This window comes from Camelus dromedarius, chromosome 29 (assembly GCF_036321535.1).
Source record: "Camelus dromedarius isolate mCamDro1 chromosome 29, mCamDro1.pat, whole genome shotgun sequence".
Lineage (NCBI taxonomy): Eukaryota > Metazoa > Chordata > Mammalia > Artiodactyla > Camelidae > Camelus > Camelus dromedarius.
In genome coordinates, this window is record NC_087464.1 from 20,448,808 (window position 1) to 20,470,391 (window position 21,584).

At 49.9% G+C, this 21,584-nt stretch overlaps 1 protein-coding gene and 1 long non-coding RNA gene across 2 annotated transcripts in view; one reads left to right on the forward strand and one right to left on the reverse strand.

Annotated features, from left to right (window-relative positions):
- Positions 1-2,714, forward strand: part of LOC105092237 (uncharacterized) — a 110,989-nt gene extending 108,275 nt beyond the window's left edge. The window contains exon 4 of the long non-coding RNA XR_010378300.1: positions 1,368-2,714. This is a non-coding gene — a long non-coding RNA (uncharacterized LOC105092237). The remainder of the gene's footprint in view (positions 1-1,367) is intronic.
- MINAR1 (membrane integral NOTCH2 associated receptor 1) overlaps positions 1-21,584 on the reverse strand; it is a 29,361-nt gene that overhangs the window by 5,450 nt on the left and 2,327 nt on the right. Inside the window, exons 2-3 of the mRNA XM_031440707.2 lie at positions 5,232-7,583; positions 707-961 (exon numbers count right to left, since the gene is read on the reverse strand). Coding sequence (XP_031296567.1) covers positions 707-961; positions 5,232-7,532 — 2,556 coding nt within the window. The 5' untranslated portion in view covers positions 7,533-7,583. The remainder of the gene's footprint in view (positions 1-706; positions 962-5,231; positions 7,584-21,584) is intronic.

The following is a 21,584-nucleotide window of genomic DNA, read 5'->3' on the forward strand; positions in this document are numbered from 1 at the left end:
AGCAAGGCCATTTCAGGGGATACCAGCCCCCGCTGGCATCTCTCCAACTGTCCTTTGAGTGGTGTGGACAGTCTGGGACCTGTACGTGACTGGCAGCGTTGGGACGATGGCCTTGCTGCCCACAAAGCTAACCAGCTGGTGGAGACAGACTGCTTCCTGTGCTCCTGAGGTGATGCGGACACACAGAGAGATGCAGTGTGAACGGAACCGGTTTAACAGAAAACACGCCCTCCAGCCGCAAGCGATTCACAGGGCTTCCGAGGATGGCGCTTACCTGGGACTGCTCCGTATGGAAACTTAATCCATAGCTTGGCTCCCACAAATATGCTTATCCCACGTGCTACATGTGGAAGGAGAAATCAGCTTGTACTTCATTAAACAGTTGGGCACAGGTCTTGTGAGCATATATGAGAATCTGCACTTGTTACGGAGTCTTAAACGCATCGTTAGCAAATCAGACGGCCAACGTACATCAATCAGTCAAGCAGCCCCACTGCGAAAGGTTTACAGACCAGTAAGGAAAATAGCAATCCCCTTGTTTTAAAAAGATCTCTGTTCTGCAATTTATTCAAGTTCAGAATTCCACGGTGGGAACCCGGGAAGCTGAAGGGTGAGGGAGCAGGCATCTGCCATGGACTCCTGCATCTGCCAGGGCGTGGCTGGACTCCCCACCTTCCCCCACCGCCTGGGGCAGTGAGAGGCTCACCTGCAGGTCCAGAGCTGTCAGCTTGCCCTTGTCGCCTGCGTTGCGGGTGTACTCCTCGATGGTCCAGGAAGGCTGGCCCCGCTTCACCTCGGCCAGCTCCGTCAGCCGCATGTCTGTGTACAGAGGGTTGTTCTTCATGTGGGCCTTGAGGGAGGTGGGGTAGGGGTGAGGGCTGAACACCTGCTCGACCAGGAAGCCGTCTTTGGGCTGCTTGGGCAGTCGGTGCTGCGGGGGGATGTCGTACTGCCTGTCAGCCTGCAGAGGAGCACAGAGAAGTCCAGGAAAGAGGCACAGGTGCCATCGGAGGTCAGAGTGCAACTGCGTGGACGCCAGCTTTTTATCACTAGGCTCTGGAGAGTCCAGGCAGCCAAATGCAGCTCTTCACAAGTACACAGAAGATATCTCCATGCTGGGGGAAATCCTCTAGGAAAAGCTCGTGATGTTACAGGTACTAGTGTGACCCAACGTTTCTGTGCCAGGGAGAGATTATTTTATAAATTCTCGCCCCCATGACTGCTAGTACTACCGCTCACCATTCAGGTAAGGAAATGGAGCCCAGACAGACTCAGTGATTTGCCCCAGGGTGCACAGCCGCTAGTGGGTAGGCCTGGAACGGAAGCCTGATCACCTGGCTTCAGAGACTCTTCCTTAACCACTGCAGATCACCGCCCACTCTCTTCTTTACCAGTTTGTGGCTGGTGCTGAGGAGTGTGAGATAAAGAGCTGGCTGAAACCACTGATGCCATGTTACTGCTCAGGCTGGAAGAAGCCAAGACGCACAGTGCACATTGGGGGCCTCTAGTGATTTTCAGAGACATCTGCGTGGCCTTCAAGACGGGGGAACAGCCTGGACTACAGCGTGAGGTAGGCAGTTGCCCAGCACAGCTGACTTTCACTCATGTCCTCAGTCCTTGAGTTTCAAACCAGGGGCTCTGTTCTCCGTGACCCGTTATAACTGGGGTCTTCTATTTCAGGCCCTCGGAGCTCCACACAGATGTCACTTTTTCCAGGAAGCACTCCTTGACCCGCCAAGGCTGGGCCAGCACCTATCTGTGGGACCCCTCAGGACTGTGTACAGAGCCTGCAGCCAGCATTCTCCCACCGAACTGTAACTGCCTGTTTGTCTCCTCCACTGGACTGTGAGTTCCTCGAAGGCAGGGGACTGTCCTGACCATCTCTGAATCCCCCACGCCAGTGATGTCATACCACCAAATAGAAGACATTCCAGTGTTTGTTAAAGGGACGGATACCAATGCCGTGATGTCGTGCATATGAAATAGAAAGCAAAAAGTTGTGGATGTGGGCAACAGAAAGAGAAAAAGGACAGCGGAAAAAAAATGTGACAATGAATATATGTATGTTCATGTATAACTGAAAAATTGTGCTCTACACTGGAGTTTGACACAACATTGTAAAATGACTGTAACTCAATAAAAAAATGTTTAAAAAAAAAAGAAAGAGAAAAAGGAAAAATTAGAACGTGAGCGGGGCTGAGCGTTGATAAGCAAGAGGAGAGTGAGTGGGGTGTCAGGAGAGGCGGGAGTCCCCCTGATGAGCTATGTACGCGAGTGTGAGTGTGTGTCCCCGACCCGTGGACTGGGACTCAGCACGCACGCCCACCCACCAGCAACCCAGACCCATACCCGTCGGCTCTTGCCCAAACAGTGTCACATTTAGTGCTTCCAGACCACCAAGACTGCCGGTACTGATTCAGAGGAAGCAGTGTAAACTTGGCCAAACCCAAACAGGAAAGAGAGAGACTCCCTCTTACCTTCTAGCTCATCAAGCTCAAGTGTCTTCTAAGGGGATTCGCTGATTTTGTTTACTCTGCTCATCACCCCCACCCACCCCTCAGGGTGCCCTCCCTGCACGCACGCAGAGCCTGCACTGAGCTGGGGGCGCGGGAGGGGGGCAGGTGCCAATAATAACAACTCAACAGCGTAACTACAGTGACTCGAGGGCTGACTGTGTGTCCACTGCCGGCTCAGCGCTGACACACGGTATCTCATTTCAGCTTCTCCAGACTGCGAGGGTGTAACATCGTCATCCCCGCTGCAGATGCAGAAACTCGGGTCAGAGAGGTTAAGAGACTGGCCCGACGTGGCACAGCCGGGAAGTGGCGGAGCCAGGGTTGGAACGTGTTCTCGCTTCTGAGGTGGAAAGTCGCCTGCTGCCCACGCCTGCCTACCCGCTCCCACCCTCGAGGTGTCCGCGTCCTGACACAGCGGTCGCTATGTGTACCTGAGATATTTTTAAACGAAAAGCTTGTATCTGTTCTGAACAAAGAGGACTAAAGGCTGGAGATCAGAGGCCGGCGATAGTCCCTTGGGAAGCTTCAGAGGCTTATGGATTAAGAGGCCTTGAGGGACGGAGGGCCGAGACCGGCACAGAGGAGGTGGACCAGACATCCCTGACGGAGGAGTCGCATGGAGAAGGCCTGACGGTGGGACGGGGCCTGGCCATTCTAGATGATCTGTCCGCGTTTGCTGCCTGAGTGAATGAGGGAGGCACTCTGGAAGGGAAACAGGGAGACTCGTCAAGGTGGTGCAGGGCCCAGTCTGGGTGAACGGGAGCCCTGCCCTTGGGGAGAAGTGTGTGAAATTCACCGGGATCTAGCGGCCTGGCCGAGAAGTTGGGAACTTTTTGCCGAGCACAGGGGAGCCAAGGAAGAGATGGGCTCTCGGAACGTGAACATGGTGGAGGTGATGTCGTGAGAGGAGATGGAAGTGGGGGCAGGTAAGTGAGAGAGGCCAGTTACCAATCTGCCCCCAGCGCCCAGGTGGGAGGCGGTAAGCGCCGGGACTGGGGGGAGGGAGGGTGGATTTAAAGGGAAGGAAGCATCACAAAAGATAAACCCACAGGGTTGAATGGCCAAACTGGAGGTGAGAGAGCCCACGAAGAAAGTCAAGGATGAGCGGGGCCTCTTCAGTTTGGGGAGTTGCTAGAATGGTGACCCCAAAATGGGGGTAGGGAGAGGGGAGACCGGCTCTGAAGGAACAGAAAGTCTGGATGGGGCACCTGGCCCGTGGCAGCCATCTGGGGGAACTGGCCTTGAGCAGTGTGAGATTCGGGAGGCAAGCTGGTCACCACCACGGGAAGCATCGGCCCGGAGGTGGTGAGAGCCACACACCAAGGGGGAGAAATAGGGTCCCAGAAGGAGACAAAACGAAGACAGCTAACCTCAGACGCGAGCAACTTGGTGCCGCGCATTTCAAGTGGATCCTTCTCAAGTTTTTGGCTGTTTCTGTTGGTTTCTGGAGGTGCTGACCTGCTCTAGATTGGACGTGTGGCTGGTTCCGTTTAACCTGATATTTCTATAGAAATGCCCAACCTTTCAAATGCCATAAATGGCCGTTTTCAGGGCTACCTAACACCCAGGGCTCCAGTACCCTGGCCAGACCCTGGCAGTGAAGAGACACGATGGCCGGGCATCTTCTCCGAGCATATCAAACCCTGGTTTCTCTCCAGCACCACATGTCATGAGAGGCTACAGAAGAGAGCAGTGGCCGCCCCAGATCCCAGAGGTTCCTTTGGGATCAGGAGAAAAATCACTTATTTACTCTTTTCCTCTGCTTCGGACCCTGAAGACTTCCTTAGGGCCTACTTTTCTAAGCTTTTCCTCCTTGGCACCATTCAAGAGACTCAGCCTCCCACTCTGGCCTTGGGCATCTGCAGCCACATCGTCTTCATTCCCACTGATGACTGGTCCCCCGTGACCTCGGGAGGCCCTATGGTCTGTCCACCGACTTTTAGAAGGGAATTGAAATGAGCAACAAATTGCAACGGCATCACTTTGGCCAGAAAGGGTTCCCTGTAAGCCATGCAGAATTAAGAAGAGAAGCCATGAGTCCCACTGAAACAAACCATCCGAACTGCAGGGGACCAGAAAAAGAAAGCATCAGAGCGTATGTGTCTGCACTCACTCGAGCACTGACAGAAAAGATGTTGGCTGTAAAGATGCAAAAACTCTCCAGCTTCCCTGTAACAGTGCAGGGAAAAAAACCTCAAAAGCAAAGGAAGACATCATATTAAGAGCTGCTGTCCTTGGGTGGTGGAACTGTGAATAATTTCCTTACTTATCTTTTTTTCTTACTAATCAGCTATTGATCTTAAAATGAAGAAAACTCAAGGGTTTAAAAAGGAACACCATGCACGCAACGAAGCGCATGAAAGCGATGTAGAAGCTGGAGGGCTTTTAAGTCATTCCCCTCATTTTCTTTGCCTGTATCTTGCTAGTTCAGAAAGGACAGGAAAAAATCCTCAGTGATGCGTGTCTGCTCTGCCACCTTCTCCATTCTAAGACCATCAGGTCTCCCACCACCTGTCCAATATCTGAAGCCCCCTGGTGGAACCAATGACAGGCTGCGCTGTCCTCTCTGCTCTAATGTGGAAAGCCTGCTGAATCTGAAAGGGCAACGAGCACACGGAGGCAAAGGCCTCTTTCTTGTATAAAGTAACTTTCTAGGCTTGGAAACAGACCACCCTAGGATGAAGCTTGTGCCCCGTTCCAGGAGCTTAAATTTACCTCTTTAGACTTGCGATGCCAGTCCTTAGTCTCTCCGGGGCCTCTGTCTTTGATCTCCTCCTCACTGACGGCCACGCGGCTGGTGTAAGTGATGGTGCGCCAGTCCCTGGGAGAGTTGGAGATGCTGGCGATTTTGGATTCTGTGGCACTGTTCTCCTCCGTCAGGGACCTGGAGGATGGCCTGGTGAAGAGGCTTTTTTTTAAGGCCTTGATGCGAAGGCTTTCGCTGTTGCTTCCACTGGCATCCGAGCAGCACCAGTCGGCGGTGTTCTCCAGTTTGGGCCCGTGGGGGCCATTGTGTGCCCGGAACATCTGGGGAGAGGTGCTCTCATCGGACAGAGCCTCGCTGGTCAAGGAATTCAGGTCTATCTGCACACTCACCTTCTCGGGTTGCTGCATTTTCTGATCCAATTTGTTGAGTTTGCCCAGGACCTGGGAGATTTCCTCCCGGACGCCTGACAGCGATTCAAGCTTCCGTTCAATTTCGCCGATCCTACGCACCAGTTTGCACACGCTGGTCTTCAGCTCCTCTTCCGAGTGGTGGCTGTTTTCAGGCCGGCTGCCCTTTTCTCCTTTGCTGCTGGGGAGCCCATTGGCCATCTTGGTTAGGTTGTGCTCCGGCGAACTGTCACAGTCCGACTTGTGAAGCTGAGACAAGGACCCTGTGCTGTTGTAGCAGGAGGACTGTATCACTCCAGTCGAGCCACTGATGCTCATGTCATCAAGAAAGCGGAAAATGTCGCTGATATCATCGCTGACGATTTCCGAGTCGTCATCCGACTGCTTCATGGCGTGCCTGTCACTGTACTTGCCCTGCCCTGAGGCACACAGGTCTTTGCATTTCTTCGGCTCCAGCACGTGCTGCTCGGTCTGGGTGCCCACACTGCTGGTGTCTGAGCTGGGCTGCCCACCGCTGCAGCTGATGCTCTTGTCTTTAAACTTCTTGACCGGTTCATGCTTCTCCATGTCAACAGGGGACGAGATCTCTTTAGATTTGAGCCCATTTGGTTTGGCCGCATAGCCGACGGGGAGAATTGGCTGTGGCTCCTTTGGCGTGAGGTAAGCTGGGCGCCTGTCTGGGGTTGGGAAATTGGGGGTCTGGCTGCTGGCATTCGGATAGCGGAGCTTCTCCTCAGAGGGATTTCTATTGAAAAAGGACCGTTCAAAGTCAGGGACTTCTTCGGTGTTTAGGCTCCAGCTTTTGGCCGGCCATGGGGTCTGCTTGCCGGGCCGCCCCGGACAGCGCCTGGCCTCCTGGGTCCCCATCACTGGAGTGGGTCCAAAATACGTGGAAGCTTGAAGGTCGTCTAAGCTTTCATGCTTTGCCCGCCTTTTGTCAGGAACAGGGGAGTACATGGGGTTCAGGTACTGGCTGTTGTAGGGCATCTCAAAGCTGTGATTACAGAAAGGCGTCTTGTGGGACTCTTTTCGGCTCTGGGGTTCCCCGTGCTCACCCTCAGCCTTGTTAGAGGGGCCAGCCAACCCGGGGGACACAGTCATCAGGTTGTGAAAATCCTCTTTGAAGATGTTCCTTTTCTGGATGCAGGACTGGACCACAAAGGGCTCCTCGTTCGAAATGAAAGTCTCCTTGATGCCCTGGGTGAGGGGCAGGGAGTCCTGATCGGAAATGGACTCGTTCTCGATGTTCATGGGGAAGTAAGTTCTCTGCATCTCACAGGGCTGGGGGCTGGCCACCGAGTACGGGGCCAGAGCCTGCAGCCTGTCCAGGGAGGCCGCCCGGGTTTTTACCTCTTTGCTGACCCCCAGCAAGAAGTTGGGCTCGGAGGCGGGGACGAACTGCGAGCAGTCCTTGCAGTCCATCTTCCGGCACTTGGACAACTGCCTGGTGGGGTAGCCCCGGCTGAAAGGCCTCTCGCTCAGCTCACAGTTCAGGGGCTCACACTCGGCCGCGCCGCAGAGCTCCGTGTCCGAGCGGCACGAGTCAAAGGACGCCTCCTTCTTGCGCCCCTTCTGCCGGCCGGTGGGCAGCTTCTCCTTGGCGGCGCCCCCATTCATTTGGATCAGGTTGAATATCGTCACGATATCTGCAGCCACCATGATTTTCTTTGATTGCTGGTTATTCACGGTGCATTTCATCTTGTCTTTGAATAACGTGGCTGGAAAATTGGGATCGAGACAAGCCGTGTAGAAGAGCACGCTTCTCAGTTTTGCGAGCTGGGACAGATCAAAGCGGGCGCACAGAGATTTGCACAGGTCCTGGTAGGACACCGTGTTTTGCTTGCTGTCCAGTTCCTCCAAGATCTTCACCAAGAAGAGGGACGTTTCCTGATTGGTCTCCATGATTTAGAATTTCAAAGGCTCACTGACAACACTGAAACTTCGAGTCAGCTTCTATGGGGTGACAATATCGAAAAAGAGAAGAGAGGAAAAAGAAGATTATAAACACCAGTGGAGTCTGCAGTCGAGCTGGTTATGAACCACATAAAGAAATGCAAGAAAAGACTTTTTAGTGCTTAAAAATGTAGTAAGTGCTTTAAAAATATTTATAACATACCATTTGTAATTCCCTTCCCAGGAATCTTACCTTAAAGAAATTATTAATGACAATGATTTTGCATAAAGATGTTCATTACAATGGTATTTGTAATAGTGAAAAAATAAAATATCCAAATAACAGAGGAATGCATACATAAAACAGGTTATGATATACAATGACTTCTTACAAACATTAAAATCATAATAGTGTACATCCTTACAGTGGAATACTACTCGTGAATGAAAAAGGAAAACTGCTAGTACATGCAATAACATGGATAAATCTCAAATGCATTGTACTTGACTGAAAGAAGCCAAACTCAAAAGGCTACCTAATCTATGACTCCATTTTAATGATATTCTGGAAAACAGATCCGTGGTTGCCAGGGGCTGCATGTTGACAAAAGGACACAGAGAAATTTCCCTGGATGTTGGACCTGTTCCACATGTTGATTGGAGTGGTGGTTACATGCCTGTATGCGCTTGTCAAAACTCACAGAAGGGTACGCTAAAATGTGCGAATTTTACTATATGTAAATTGGACCTTAATTTTAAAATTACACGTTGAAGACTTTTCCTGACAAAAGAAAACTGTGGTACAATACTGTGTGAAAAAAATATGAAAATAGATCTGTATATGAAGTAAGATCTTAATTATATAAAATTGTATCTTCTTGGAAATGAAACAGAAAGACAATAATGTACAGGAAAATGTTAATGGTGGTGACCTTTGGATTGCAAATACGAATTTTCTTTCTGAATTAGTACTCTTTGTTTCTCACTATTTTATTATGTAAATTTTAAAACATACAACAAAGTTGAAAGAATTTTATAGTGAACGCTCATACAGCCACCATCTGGATTCCACCATTAACGTTTTACTATGTTTGCTTTATCACGTATCTATCCATCTATCCTTCATCAAGCCATCTTATTTTCTAATGCACTTCAAAGTAAATTGCAGACATCTGTACACTCTCCCCTAAAGATTTCATCGTGCATGTAATTAACACAAGTCCAATAACTGTGTATAGTTTCTCTTTTAATATAAGATTTATATACAAGGAAGTGCACAAAACTTAAGTGTGCATCTGCTGAAGTTTTGACAAATGTGTATGCCTGTGTTATAACCAAAACTCCTACGAAGTTCTGGAATGTTCCCCATTGCCCCAGGAAGTTCTCTCATGCCCCTTCCCATTCAACCACAGTTCTTTTTCTTTGATGGGTAACTTTAATATTTTCTTTATAATTTCCCTTCTTTTCCAAAATTCCTACCATGAGCACTTGTTATTTTGTAATTACCAAACAATAATTAACTTTATTTTGAAATGGAAAGAAAAATCGACATTAACAAATCTTGGATGGAAAAATTTTAAATACCAAACCAAAAGCTTAACAAAATTCCATAAGAGGAAGTAAAGCTCCTTGTGGATAAAAACGGACCCAGGTTCTGAGATTTACAAGGAAACATCCAGTTGCACACGTTACCCTCCCAGTCACTCCCTGCTTAGACAAGGCATTTTGATGATTGCCTGACTTTTTGATTTTAAAGACGACTCAGCTCACACATGGCCAGCCCACTTTCTAGGGGAACGGTGTCTTTTCTTTGGGCTAAATTTCAGCTGCTCTGGACCATGTGTTGCTTCTCCATCCTGAGGGCAGTGCTTCTAATGGGCATCTACACACATTAGCGAGCTCTCTCCGTGAATGTCGGCAGAGACATGCAGGGACCAGTGGTTTGGATGAAGCCTTAAGAGACTCTGTTCCTGCCCAGAACAAGTCACTGGGACGCCCACATCTCCCCACACAACTCTCTCTGCTGCACCCCAGCCACCGAATCCCTCTGATGGAAGCGTTGCGTGTCAGGATGTATGGGTTCATTACAGGTGGGGACAACCTGCCACACTTGATCTTCAAGGAGATAAACAGGCACAGAAACCAGAGCGGAGGGCAAACAAAGGAAACTGAGGGAAGACTAACTGGAACTCACACACATCATATTTACAGCTCCAAAGCCCTTTCCAAGGCACCCTTTTCTTGAATTCTTATAACAGTCTCATGAGGCTTCTCTCACTGTTACTGTGACTCTCCCAACAGAGGCGGAAACAGGCTTGGAGGACTCCAGGCAGCTACTAGAAGCAACGAGGATCAGAGCCGGGACTTGCAGCCCGACCTGGTGCTAGGCCCTCGCCACGCACAAACCCCAGACCCCGCTTTCCCACACGGCTGTCTCAACTTTCTATTCTACTTTGCATGGCTAAAATTTTATTCATCCCAGGTCAAAAAAAGAACTTGGAAAGCCAAGGTCCAGTGTCTCCTGAAGTGAATAAAGGAAATACAAGTGATATGCTAAGCCTGAATCATTTTTTATCAAGACTGAAATGTAGGGGATTATGAGCGGCCAGGGAAGGGGCGGGTAGGTGCACGCCCCCCGTACAAGTGCAGACTTGTGCTTGGCTTGTGTGCATGTGACGATTAATCACCATGGAGAAACTCCATACAGATTTTCAACAATATGCCAGTGAAAGCCCCAGGGGGATAAGAAGCAAAGCGGGGACCAATGGAAAAGCAGATTTTGAAGCTCTGTAACAGCATCATAGGACCCAGCTTGCAGCACGCAGCCCCTGGAGGGCTACCTCATTTGGCCACATAGGCAACTTGGTGGTGTGGGAAGTGCATTCTTGATTCACAGATGGGGAAGCCGAAGAACAGGAAGGGGATGTAAACGTATCGTCTGGAGAGGTGACATGAGTTGCCTGAGGTCCAATGTTGAGTTCGGGGCCCCAGTAAACTACTCCCCGGGCTGGGGTTGCTGGGGACGGAGCACCAGGCTCAGTCTCGTGCCAGAAGGAGGTAAAGCATCACCGCCTTGTGATGGAAGGGAACCGGCGGGGGCAAGCCGAGTGGGACACGCACTGCAGCCTGACCACCTGCTATGCACTGGGCTTCATATGAAATGTCCACAACAGCCTGGAGGGGGAGGCGCCACCTCTCGTCCACTGAAGCAGGGGACAAGAGGACAGTAAGGCCAGAGGAATGACACTGAGAGCAAGAAGCCAAATCCGGCTACAGACAAAGCCCAGGCTCTTTTCTCAGGGAGCACAGAGCAAGGAAGGCATATCCGCCCAAAATCTCTAGGGACTGAGTGACCCTGCATGGAACATGTCTGTGTGTGTTCACACGGACACACACAGACACACTCGTGCACTCACAGTCACATGCAGGGGCGCACATTCACGCAAAGGTACCTTCATACACAGATACAGACTCACAGAGACACGCAGAGACACACACATAGATTCACACATACAACTCACAGCAGACCCACAATCACACACACAACTCTCAGCTCACATCCGCGCTCCCACAGTTCACCCAGGTACACACGCTCCCACCCCCACACTCAAGTACACACACTCACGTGGGTGTGCACACACTCTCTCTCTCAGGTCTCTCTTAGGCGCGCCCTCAGGGTTGGAACATTCTTAAGCTCCCAGCACAATCTGATGCCTATTTTGGGAAAGGCGCCAACATAGCCACCCACCAGCATTCGGGAGGCCAGCCCCCAGCGCATCGCCTGCAGTGACCAGTTTCTCAGGAACCTCGAGCGGGACCTGGAGAGGGCGGGCACCCTCCGCAGGGGCACCTCCCGGGCAGGAGACCCTCCACCAGGGCACCGGGAGCTGCGTGGCTTGGCCACTACCCCTACCCCTCGGGAGCTACTTGCTGAGTATTGGCCATGCCCCCCAGGGGCAGGGAGACCAGCCTGGGCCCCCATGAGCAGCTGGGCACCTGGAATTCAGACCCATCAGGACCTCATTGGGACCCCAGTGGCCCCCAGGTTTCCCCTACCTACATCCCCTCTGGCTCTCTCTGCTCTGCCCACAGGAACACCCCATGCCCTCTCACTGCCCACACCCTGGGAATCCTGCTCCCCTTCCAGGGCTCTCCCCAAACAGCCCTTCTCCCCTCAAGCCTCTCACTGCTCCGCAGAGTCTGAATTAGTTGTTCCCTTGCTGTGCTCAGCAGCGTCTGCCTGCGCCGCGGTTACAGCATGTCTCACACGGGAGCCACTTGCCTGGGATGGTTTCAGTCAAGCTGAGCTCTAGCCCTCCCACCCCGGCCAATTAAATCAGCATTCCTGGGAGGGGTCCAGAGCCTCGGGGGCTTCTAAAGCCACCCAGGTCTTTCTGAAGCATGGGTCCTCAGCCTGAGGGGCTGAGAAGCATCATTTAGAAAGTCAAGGGGCTGGCTTTGGTGGGAGACAGTGAGACCTAACAGCTGAGAAGAGCACACAGATGGCAGCCGTGCCCGTCACGAGCTACGCCACCTCCAGTCACCAGCCTCTGTTTCTGCACCTGTAGCAATGGGTTTAATTAGCAAGCTCATGTGAAGCACTTAAAGTGTCTCCCAAATGACAACCATTCAACAAATGGCAGCTGTCGCTCACAGAACAGCAGTGGCAGTGGGGAGTCTGAGGGTGGCAGTCAGTTTATGCCTCGCAGCGCCTCCTGCAGGTGGTAAAGGAGGACCACAAGAGCATTTTTTGAAAAATGGTTCCATTCTACAGAGAGAGCCAAGACCCACCTGTGCCTATCTGGCCTCTTTTTCACATTTTCGATGTCTTTCAAGACTTTTCGTTTCCTGCTGTAGAAAACTCTGTCCTCAGTCGCATGCTTTCAGAGACTCTCATTAAATCCATGAGTTACGGTCTCTGTCTGGGTTACACATCTCCTCAGAAGGGAAGTAAGGTTTTTGCAGAGTTCAATATTCAGCCCATTTTTAAACAAGAAGAAGGTCCCTAAACTGATTCCATGAGGATGTTGGAAGGCCAGAGGTTGGAATGACTCACTCAGAATAACAGGGATGTCCTCTCAGCTCCCTTATCACACATTACCCCAAGCCGAGACTGGCCCCCCCTCACAACCTACGTGACGCCCACCCTGTGTGTCTGCCTTCTCGAAGATTCTGCAGGCATTCGGCCAATCACAAGCCTTCCAAGCACTACTATGTACATAATGCTCTGCAAGGTACGGCTGCAAAGGATGAGGGTGCCGCCCTCACAGAGCCCACCGTCTCGGAGAAGAAAATAATCATCAGGGTCAGGGCTGGATGGGACCACAGTGAACGCCCAGGCTAAGCCCTGCACTTTTACAAACTGGACAACTGTTCAAAGCCTCACGGAGAGTTCACGGCAGAATCAGCCCCAGGATCCAGGCTCCTGACACCTCGCCTGGTTTCACACGTGTCTGCAAAAATGCCAGTCCTGACTGTCAGGTGCTGAGAGGCAGAAACAAGGGGCTGGGAACACAGGGAGAGTGAGGTGAACTCCAGCCAGCTTCACAGAGGAGGCGCCAATGATGGCAGTGCCTGGAAAACTGAAGAGGAGGAGGGTCTGGAGGAAGGGAACAGAGGGCAGGAGGCAGGAAGGTGCAGAGGGGCGGGGTCTGCCTGTGTGGTCGGGATGGAGAGAGGGAGGTGGGGCTGGGCAAGCAGGGGGATTCAGAGAAGGCAGGGCGCTGGACCTGGGCCGGGCATCTGGACTTGTGTCTGCAGATGGTGGGGGCTGGGATCCACATTCCCTTCCCTCTGCAACACCTCCTGCATGTACGCAGCCTGCAGGAGAACCCCAGGCTCTTCAAACTCCAGATCCGAGGCTGTTTCCAGCACACAGCAATCTGTAGCTTTGAGGAGGGCAGGAACCAGATGCCTGATTTTTTCCTCCTAATACCTCTTGACGCTGCGTGAGTTTCTCCTGTCATGTTCCAACCATGACAAAGGTTGCTGTCCAGTCTACGAGGCTAAAACGAATGTTCACCTTTTCGTTAACCTTGTGCATTTTTAACTACTTGAAGTGCTGACATCTGATGTTGATCAAAACAGAGCAGAACGAGACAGGATTTAGGGACATAACTTGCAGGATGGCTGCATGAATCTCTGGACAGAAGACAAGCTCCCTGAATTTCATTTCCACCAACTCCCTGAAAGGTTTTATCTTCCCTTCTGCCAACAACTCCAAAATCTGATGAGAACAAATGATACAAACCTTGAACTGGATTAGCGAAACTCGGTTATAAAGTGTTCGTATTAAAACTTTCCCGGATGCCATAATATATCGATCTTTTCAACGCTGAAATTATGTGCCAAGATGGAATGTGGGCACTATGTCCTCACTTCACTCCTGAAAAGCACACTGAAAAGAATGTCTCTGCAGCACTCGGGTAATTCCAGCCTGGGTACTGGCCTGGCTTCTTGCTTGGGATTTGGGTTTTTTTCCTCAGGATGGTACATGCTACTCTGATTCGGTGAAGCTATGGATTCAATGAAACTGTAAAAGGAAGGTATTCATCTAGAAATCTAAAATTCACAGCTGGGAATTCTATATCCCTTGTGTCACCGATAATAAATTTCCAACTGAAAGGAGACCCCTTTCTCTCCTCACAGCAGTTTTCCTCCACAAAACCGCTAAAGAGGGCAGCACAGAGTTGGGAAGGGGGCTAAGCTTCTGTTCGCCAAGACGCATCCCCAGAGAGCTCAACCATAGTGCAAAGCCCCTGAATAAGAAGACAAGACATGACGCATTTCCAGATCTGGCGAGAAGGCCAGCTTAGAAAATGGGACAAGCCTCCCATTCTGAACACCTAAAAATGCTGGATGAAATGTGATTTCTTTTTCTTAATGAGTGTGGCTAAGCTTGCAAGAGAGCGAGGTAAGTGTCCAGATGCCAAGAGCAGAGAAAGGACTGAAGAGTATGCAGGCAAGCAGAGGAGCTGGTGATGGAGCTGCTGGGGGAGCTGAGGCAGGGGTCTTCCCCCAAGTTAGAACAGGAGAGGCCCTCCGGGATGGTGGTGGGAGAGATGTCTGCGCAAAGGTGGGAGCCTCAAAAGACTGTTCTCTACCTTTAAGTGAAAGCATGACGTAGACAAAAAATCTGCTCATAGGAAGCAAGGAAACTTGGCAGCCTCTCCCTGGACTCCAGGTAAAGGAAGTAAAAAGTCACCCTTTGGAATGTAAAACAGGGCCCATACCTTAAATACTTCAGGGCCCAAATGCATATTGCCAGATGGTTCAAGAACTCTTGAGCTAAGAAATGACTGTGCAAGTAGGGTCAGGTTGACGATATCCCTGGATACAAGCAAAACAAGTGCAAAACTGCTCTGGACAATGAAGGGTGCCCCAAAGAGAAAAGAAGCCACACTAATGTTGACTACTATTTTTAAAAATTACAACACACAAGAAGAAATACTCAACGGTGAGCAAAAGTGAGCAGGCACAAAATAATCAGGGGGATTAAAACTTCAAGAGCACCACAGAACAGGACAGCAATCTTAAAAAAGCTGTAAGTATATTTTAAATAAGTAAAGGTATTTAGAAATGTTGGAAATCCAAATTAAAGAAAATATTAAAAAAAAAAAACAAATACATCTGATAAAGCACTAAACAGTACTTCTAGAAATTAAAAATAGTCATTGAAACAAGAATCATAATGGACAGGTCAAGTAACATATTAGACATAAATGAAGAGGAAATTAGTGAACTGGAAGACAGAGCTCTCCAGCTTTTTAAATTTTTAAAAATATTGCAGCCAAATGCTCCCTGTAACAGATATACCTAAGTTGCCACAGAAAGGTTGAAAGTATGAGGCTAGAATAAGATACACCATTAGTCAAAATCAAATCAGAACATAGTTTGTATTTGTTACAGACAGGATGGCATGATAGTTAAAGATCACAAACTCTGGAGCTAAACTGCCCAAGTTAAATCCAGGCTCTTCCACTCGACAGCTGCACTAGTGTTGGTTAAGGAGGAGGCGCATGACACTGCTGGGGAGAATGTGGGAAAGCAGGCTCTCCCAGGCACTGCAGGAGAGGGAGAAACCTGTGTGACTGTCACAGGAAGTCATCTGCATAAAATGTGAAAATATGCATGTCCTTTAAATAAAACAAATCCACACTTCTAAGTATTTATCTAAAGGAAAGAATCAGATCTATGTAAAAAAAAAAAGTGCTCAAATACATTCTCTTTAATGTTGCTTATAATAAGAAAAAAAATCAGCAGTATCTTTTGTGTCTAATAATCGGTTATATAAAATTATAGTACATCAATATGATGAAATATCATGCAGCCATTAATAAGCCATGTTGCAGAAATATACTTATTGACATGTTTAATTTTTAATGACGTATTCTTAAGTGAAAAAGTGTGCTTCTAAATGGTGTGTTGCAATATGATGTAAAGTTGTCTATATGCATGCACATCCTATACACCACAAGGTTAAAAATTGTCCTTCAGTGCTTTTCCCTTTCCTTTGTTTCTGTATTACTTAAATGTTCAGAATATGTGATTTTCTAATAAAAAATAAAGAAGAAAGGATTCGCAGGCAAATCCGAGCAACGAAAACTTGTGGAAGGAAGTTATCATTTCTGATCTTCGGTTTTCTCATCTGGAAAAAAAATTACTAACAGGGTCAAATGAGACACTCGCATTTTCATTCACAATATATTTATTTTGTAACTGGTTTGTGTCAGGCACGTTTTAGCTGCTGGAAATACAGAAGGATGTTAAAGCAGACCAGAAAAACTACCCTCATGTGCTTATGTTTTAGGTGAGGAGACAGATACTAAGCAAAATAGACAAGTAAAATGTACTACGGATCAGACAGTGGAAAGTGCTGTGGAGAAAAATAGAGGAGGGGTTAGAAAGTATGGGGCCAGAGGTGGGGGTTGCAATTTTAAATAAGATGTTCAGAGAAGTCCTCAGGGGAAAGATTATATTTGAATGAAGTCCTCACACAGGTAACTGAGCAAACCATGTGCCTACCTACCTTTCATAAGGAGGAAGGCAAGCATCGCAAGCAGAATGGACAGCAAGTGCAAAGGCCCTGCGGCTGAAGCATGACTGGCATGTTTGGCTGGCCATGAAGGCACTTGGTACAATATGATGTGCAAATAAACACTATTTATTAGTGTATTGTCTCTGATACAATATTTAGTTACAACATGACTCTATTCTTTATCAAAATATCTCCAAAAATAGCTTCCCAATGCTCAGGTATTGCTCATGTTCCATTTTAGAGTGAAATAATAATGAGCACTAGGAGCTCCCTCTACTTCCGCTCTTTCCACCTAAGCTCATCCCTGTGTCAGTCTCCCTCCTGACCTTTGACCTCTCAGCAAAAGGTGAAGCCCTGGACCAGATGATGACTTTTGGGATGGAGAGGTACAGTCAGATACCATTTTCTGAAAGTCAAAATACTTCCTAACAGTATAAGAACCTCTGGTTCATTTCTCATTTAGAAAAGTTTTCCCAACCCTGCTTGCATATATTTTCCTTTATATGCCACTTGGAAAAAATGGTATGCCATTTTTCCGTGTTTTGTTTTCGTTTAACTGTTTGTTTTCATTTCAGTAATAAATGTAAATGTATATTCTAGATCCCGAGTGTGGGCCACCCTATAACTGGGCACGGCTATGTAGTCTCAGTGACTGTTCACACTTTGGGGACAGTGTTGAATTTTTATTATCGTGTTTCCAAAACTGAGGTCCATGGAACCTCTGGGATCCGTGGGTTCATTTTTAGAGAGGGTAGAGTTTCAGGACTCAAGAGACACTGACCAAGGTGAAGGTCTGATCAGAGCCCCAGAATGTCACTGCCGTCAGAATAAGTCAGAGTCCTGCCTCTGGTTCTGCAAAGCCCCACACTTAGGTGGCAAATACTGACCATCTCAGAGCTTGTGCTGTATTCGTTTGCTATGGCTGCTGTAACAAGTTATCATAAACACAGCGGCTTAAAGCCACACAGATTTATCACCTTAAAGTTCTAGAGGTCAGAAGTCCAAATGGGTTTTTTAAATCAAGGTATTGGCAGGGCCGCATTCCTTCCAGAGGCTCCAGGGGAGAACCTGTTTCCTCGCATTTTCCAGCTCCAGGAGGCTGCCCGCCTTCCCTGACTCATGGCCCCTTCCTCCATCCTCAAAGCCAGAAATTACCTCATTCTGAGCCCTGCTCCGGTGGTCACGTCTCCTCTGCTGACTCTTCTGCCTCCTGTTTCCCTTTATAGAATCTTGTGATTACTTTGGGCCCCCAGATAGTGCAGCATAATCCCTCCATCTCAAGATCATAATCACATCTGCAAAGTCTCTTTTGCCATGGAAGGTAACGTACTCACAAGTTCTGGGGATGAGGACGCGGGCATCTTTGGGGGTGTTATTCTGCCTGCCACAGCGCGCTTTACTGGAGGGCCTGAATCCCTGGCCACCAGGGCACACGGGGAGGGGAGGAAGGCTGGTCCTCCGCTTGCGCATGTTTCAGGTAGACGGAACTGGAGGGTCTCCGCTCCTTCTCAAAAGGCAAATGCTTGGCTCTAGTCGATAAAATAAGATCTGCTTTGCCCAGCCGATCAGTTAGAACCCTCTGCCGACTGGCAGCTAAGGGTAATGATAACTGATGATGTTAAGAAGGACGTTCCTGTACTGTACTCCTGAAATACATCTTAAAATCCAGAAAATATGGAAGGCCGCACTGTCATGTCCCTCTCCCCATTCTCAGAGCTCAGGATAACCCTGACCCATGCCCATGGGCATGATCGTGACATGGGAACAGTCACAATCCCCGTGGCAGCCTCTTCCACTTTCCCACTGGTCCTACCCTGTCCCTGGGGACTGGTCCATCCCACGTCCTCCAACCATTCACCCCAGGATCTGGCCGAAACTCCTCGAATCCTTCCTTTTGATGGGGATGTGGTCTCTGACTCGGACCCTCCCCTTCCTCAGGCAACTCCAAACAGCACTTGGAGACGTGGGGAATAAACCGGGGCTCAGGCCTCGTGCCCAACGATTCCGACTCAGCAGATCTGAGGCGAGGCATGGAAGTCTGCATTTATAAAGATCCCCAAGAGGCTGTGGTACGGTCAGTGCCCTGACCGCTGCTTGGGAATTCTAGACGAGATATATCTTGGTGTTGATGATCCGTGATGCTTTAAATAATTTCCAAGTGGCTCATGAGTTAAGCCTCCTTATACTGAAGTGCAGGCAATAACAGAAGTCTCCTCCCTCATTCTGGACACCATCTTTCAGCTAAGGATCTTTCTGGTGGCCACACTGTAGTGTTGACTCAGACGGAGGTTATGGGGGACTGAATCATTAAATCTTTTTCCTCCTGCAGCAGCTACAGAGCCAGGCCACCCCTGTCCCCGCAGAGGGCCCTCTGAATCACCCAGTGCAGGGTACACTCCCCACTGCATACCACGGCGTGTCTCACTGCCCCACCTGTGCCAGAGCTCTGTGCCAGTCACCGGGGCGAGATGGGGACCTAGACACTGGCCCACTCCTCCAGGGGCTCACGGTTCAGTGGGAGAGGTCTGCTAGGACACAGCGCAGGGAGTGCGCCATGGCAGTGGGACAGGAGGGAGGACCCACAGCCAATTACCCACTGGACTCACCGCCCACCACCCACCACCACCCTCATCCACCCCACCAGCTGCCACCCCACCACCACCCACTCACTCCCCACTCTCCCTCACTCCCCACCCCCACCCGGCCCCACCTACTATCACCCCACCCCCTACTACTCACCCCCACCCACTCCCACCCACTATGACCCCTCACCCACCCCCACCCACTATCACACCCACACCCACCCCCCTCACTATTCACCCCCGTCCACCCCACCCCCACCCCCACCCCCTCACTACCTGCTCCCGGTCCTGTACCCACAAGGCCAAATGACTTTCCTTTTTCTTCACCTTCAACTCCGGAAACAGGCCCCCACTCCTTGTCTCTCTGGGTTGGCCTTCCCACAACTGTGGCCAGTCCTCCCAGCTGCCATGACGTTCTAAAGTCCTTCGTACCCACAGGACTGCTATCAATCCCTTCTGGCCTGTTGATTTTGGGGGGTTGTTATCTCAGCCATTTACTTGAAGTCTCCTAAAGTAACTATAAAATTTGCATGTTCAGCATGCTGCATAAAGGTTTTCTTTCTCCAAAACCCACTGTTACCACAGCGCCTGCAATGTGGTTATCACAGCTCATCAGCCACGGGAAGTCAAAACTGCTCAGCGGGACACGAAGGGAAAGGCAGGGAGAAGGCGCACAGCGGATGGAAGGCTCGCTGAGGAAGACACTGGAGGCGGAGGGGCCGGTGGGGGCTCACCGGCCGGAGCTTCCGCAGCCCGCGGCTCTCGCGGGCCAGGCCGGTAGAAGAGGCCGCCACAGAAGCTCGCATGCGATCACCGAGCACCAGAAAGTCAGACCGTAATCGTGTACAAGTCATGCACTTAAGATGGTATTCACTGATGTGTGCGGGTGAGTACAGAGTGCACTCGGCAGGTGGTTCTCGACCTTGGAGAAAGAAGGGGACTCGGCGTGTCACGGCCAGCTCACTCCACTGACTCCCCTACATTGAATTCCAAGCTCACGAAGCAGCTTCTTTTTATTACCTGGCTTCTAGTGGGCGTTTGTCCCTGCTCAGTGAACACATTTATCAGGCTCCTCTTCTTCCCACTAAACTACTAAACCAGCATTTTATGTCTTATACGCATCAGGGCTTTGGTTATCACGAGTCTGTCTCTGAGAGCCTGGCCTGGGCATGTTACAAACGAACTGTCCACGTGGGGCTCACACCCAGGGCCTAATCCCCACAAAGCACTGTCTTGGCAACCTCTGGCCTTCCTGGAGAACTCTGCCCTCCTGAGCTGTTCTGATCCCAAGTCAGCATCATCGGAAGCTCTTTACATGTGGCATCCATCAGGATAGGCTAGGTTATGCTGCAGCGAGCAGCCCCCAGATTGCAGCAGCTTAAAGTACCCACGGTTTCTTATCCATGGGCGTGACCGATGTGAGTCTGCGAGGGGCTGTGCTCCACACCGCTGTAGGTCCAGGACCCAGGCTGAGGGAGCAGCCGCCTTCTGGCACTTTGACTATCTTGGAGCAGAGGAAAGGGGAGAACGAAAAAGTGAGGCACCTGCTAACTCTGAAAGCTCCCGGCCGAGCAAGGCACAAGGCCACATCTCACTCCGAGTGACCACGGAAACGCCTCCATGTTCCCAGGGGAGAGAGTCAGCATCTTCATGCACGGTACGAATAGCCACCATACACGTGTTGCTGATTACCTCTCGGAGCCGTCAGTTTCCAGGTAACAACTTTAACTAGTTTAAAGGTTTTTCTTGTAATGAGCCCAAATCTGCCTGTGCCAGTGTTCTAGGCACTGGAGATACAGCAACAAACAAAAGTGCACCTCCTAGAATGTACACTGCGGTGCTTCTAGCCCTCAGCCCCTGTTCAGTCAAAATCACTTGACTCCCCCCAGTCCTCATCCACTCGGCCAGCATTTACCAAGTACCTACTGACCTGCCGGGTGCGTGCTAGATCCAGGCAATTTAGGGCTCTTCAAGAGGTCATGGTCTTCCTGGAGCCCACACTGTGTGGGGCCAGCTTGCCCTCAAGGAGGACTGGGTGCCAGTGAAAGGTGGCCAGTGTGTGACACCTTTATAACACAGAACTAGGCCACCACAGTGTTTCATTTCAAACTCTCAAAGGGGGAACATGCCACATTCTAGAGAGAAGCCTTCCAGGGATTCTCAAACTGTGTCCTGGGAGCCCTAAGGGGTTCCAAACCAGTGCTTCAGAAATTACCTTGGGAGTGAACAGGCTGCCATGTCCCTCCCTCACCTCTAATCTGTTTCATATATTTAAAACTTTTCTATAAGATTAAACTTAAAGTGTTCTACTCTTAGAGACGGTTGGGGTGGGGTGAGGGAATGAATGACCTAGTCTGATGCTCTCTCATTTTATACAAACACGCAGGAAAGTTAGGTAACTTACTAAAGTCGTGTTATGAGTTAGAAGCCACCAACTGCTTC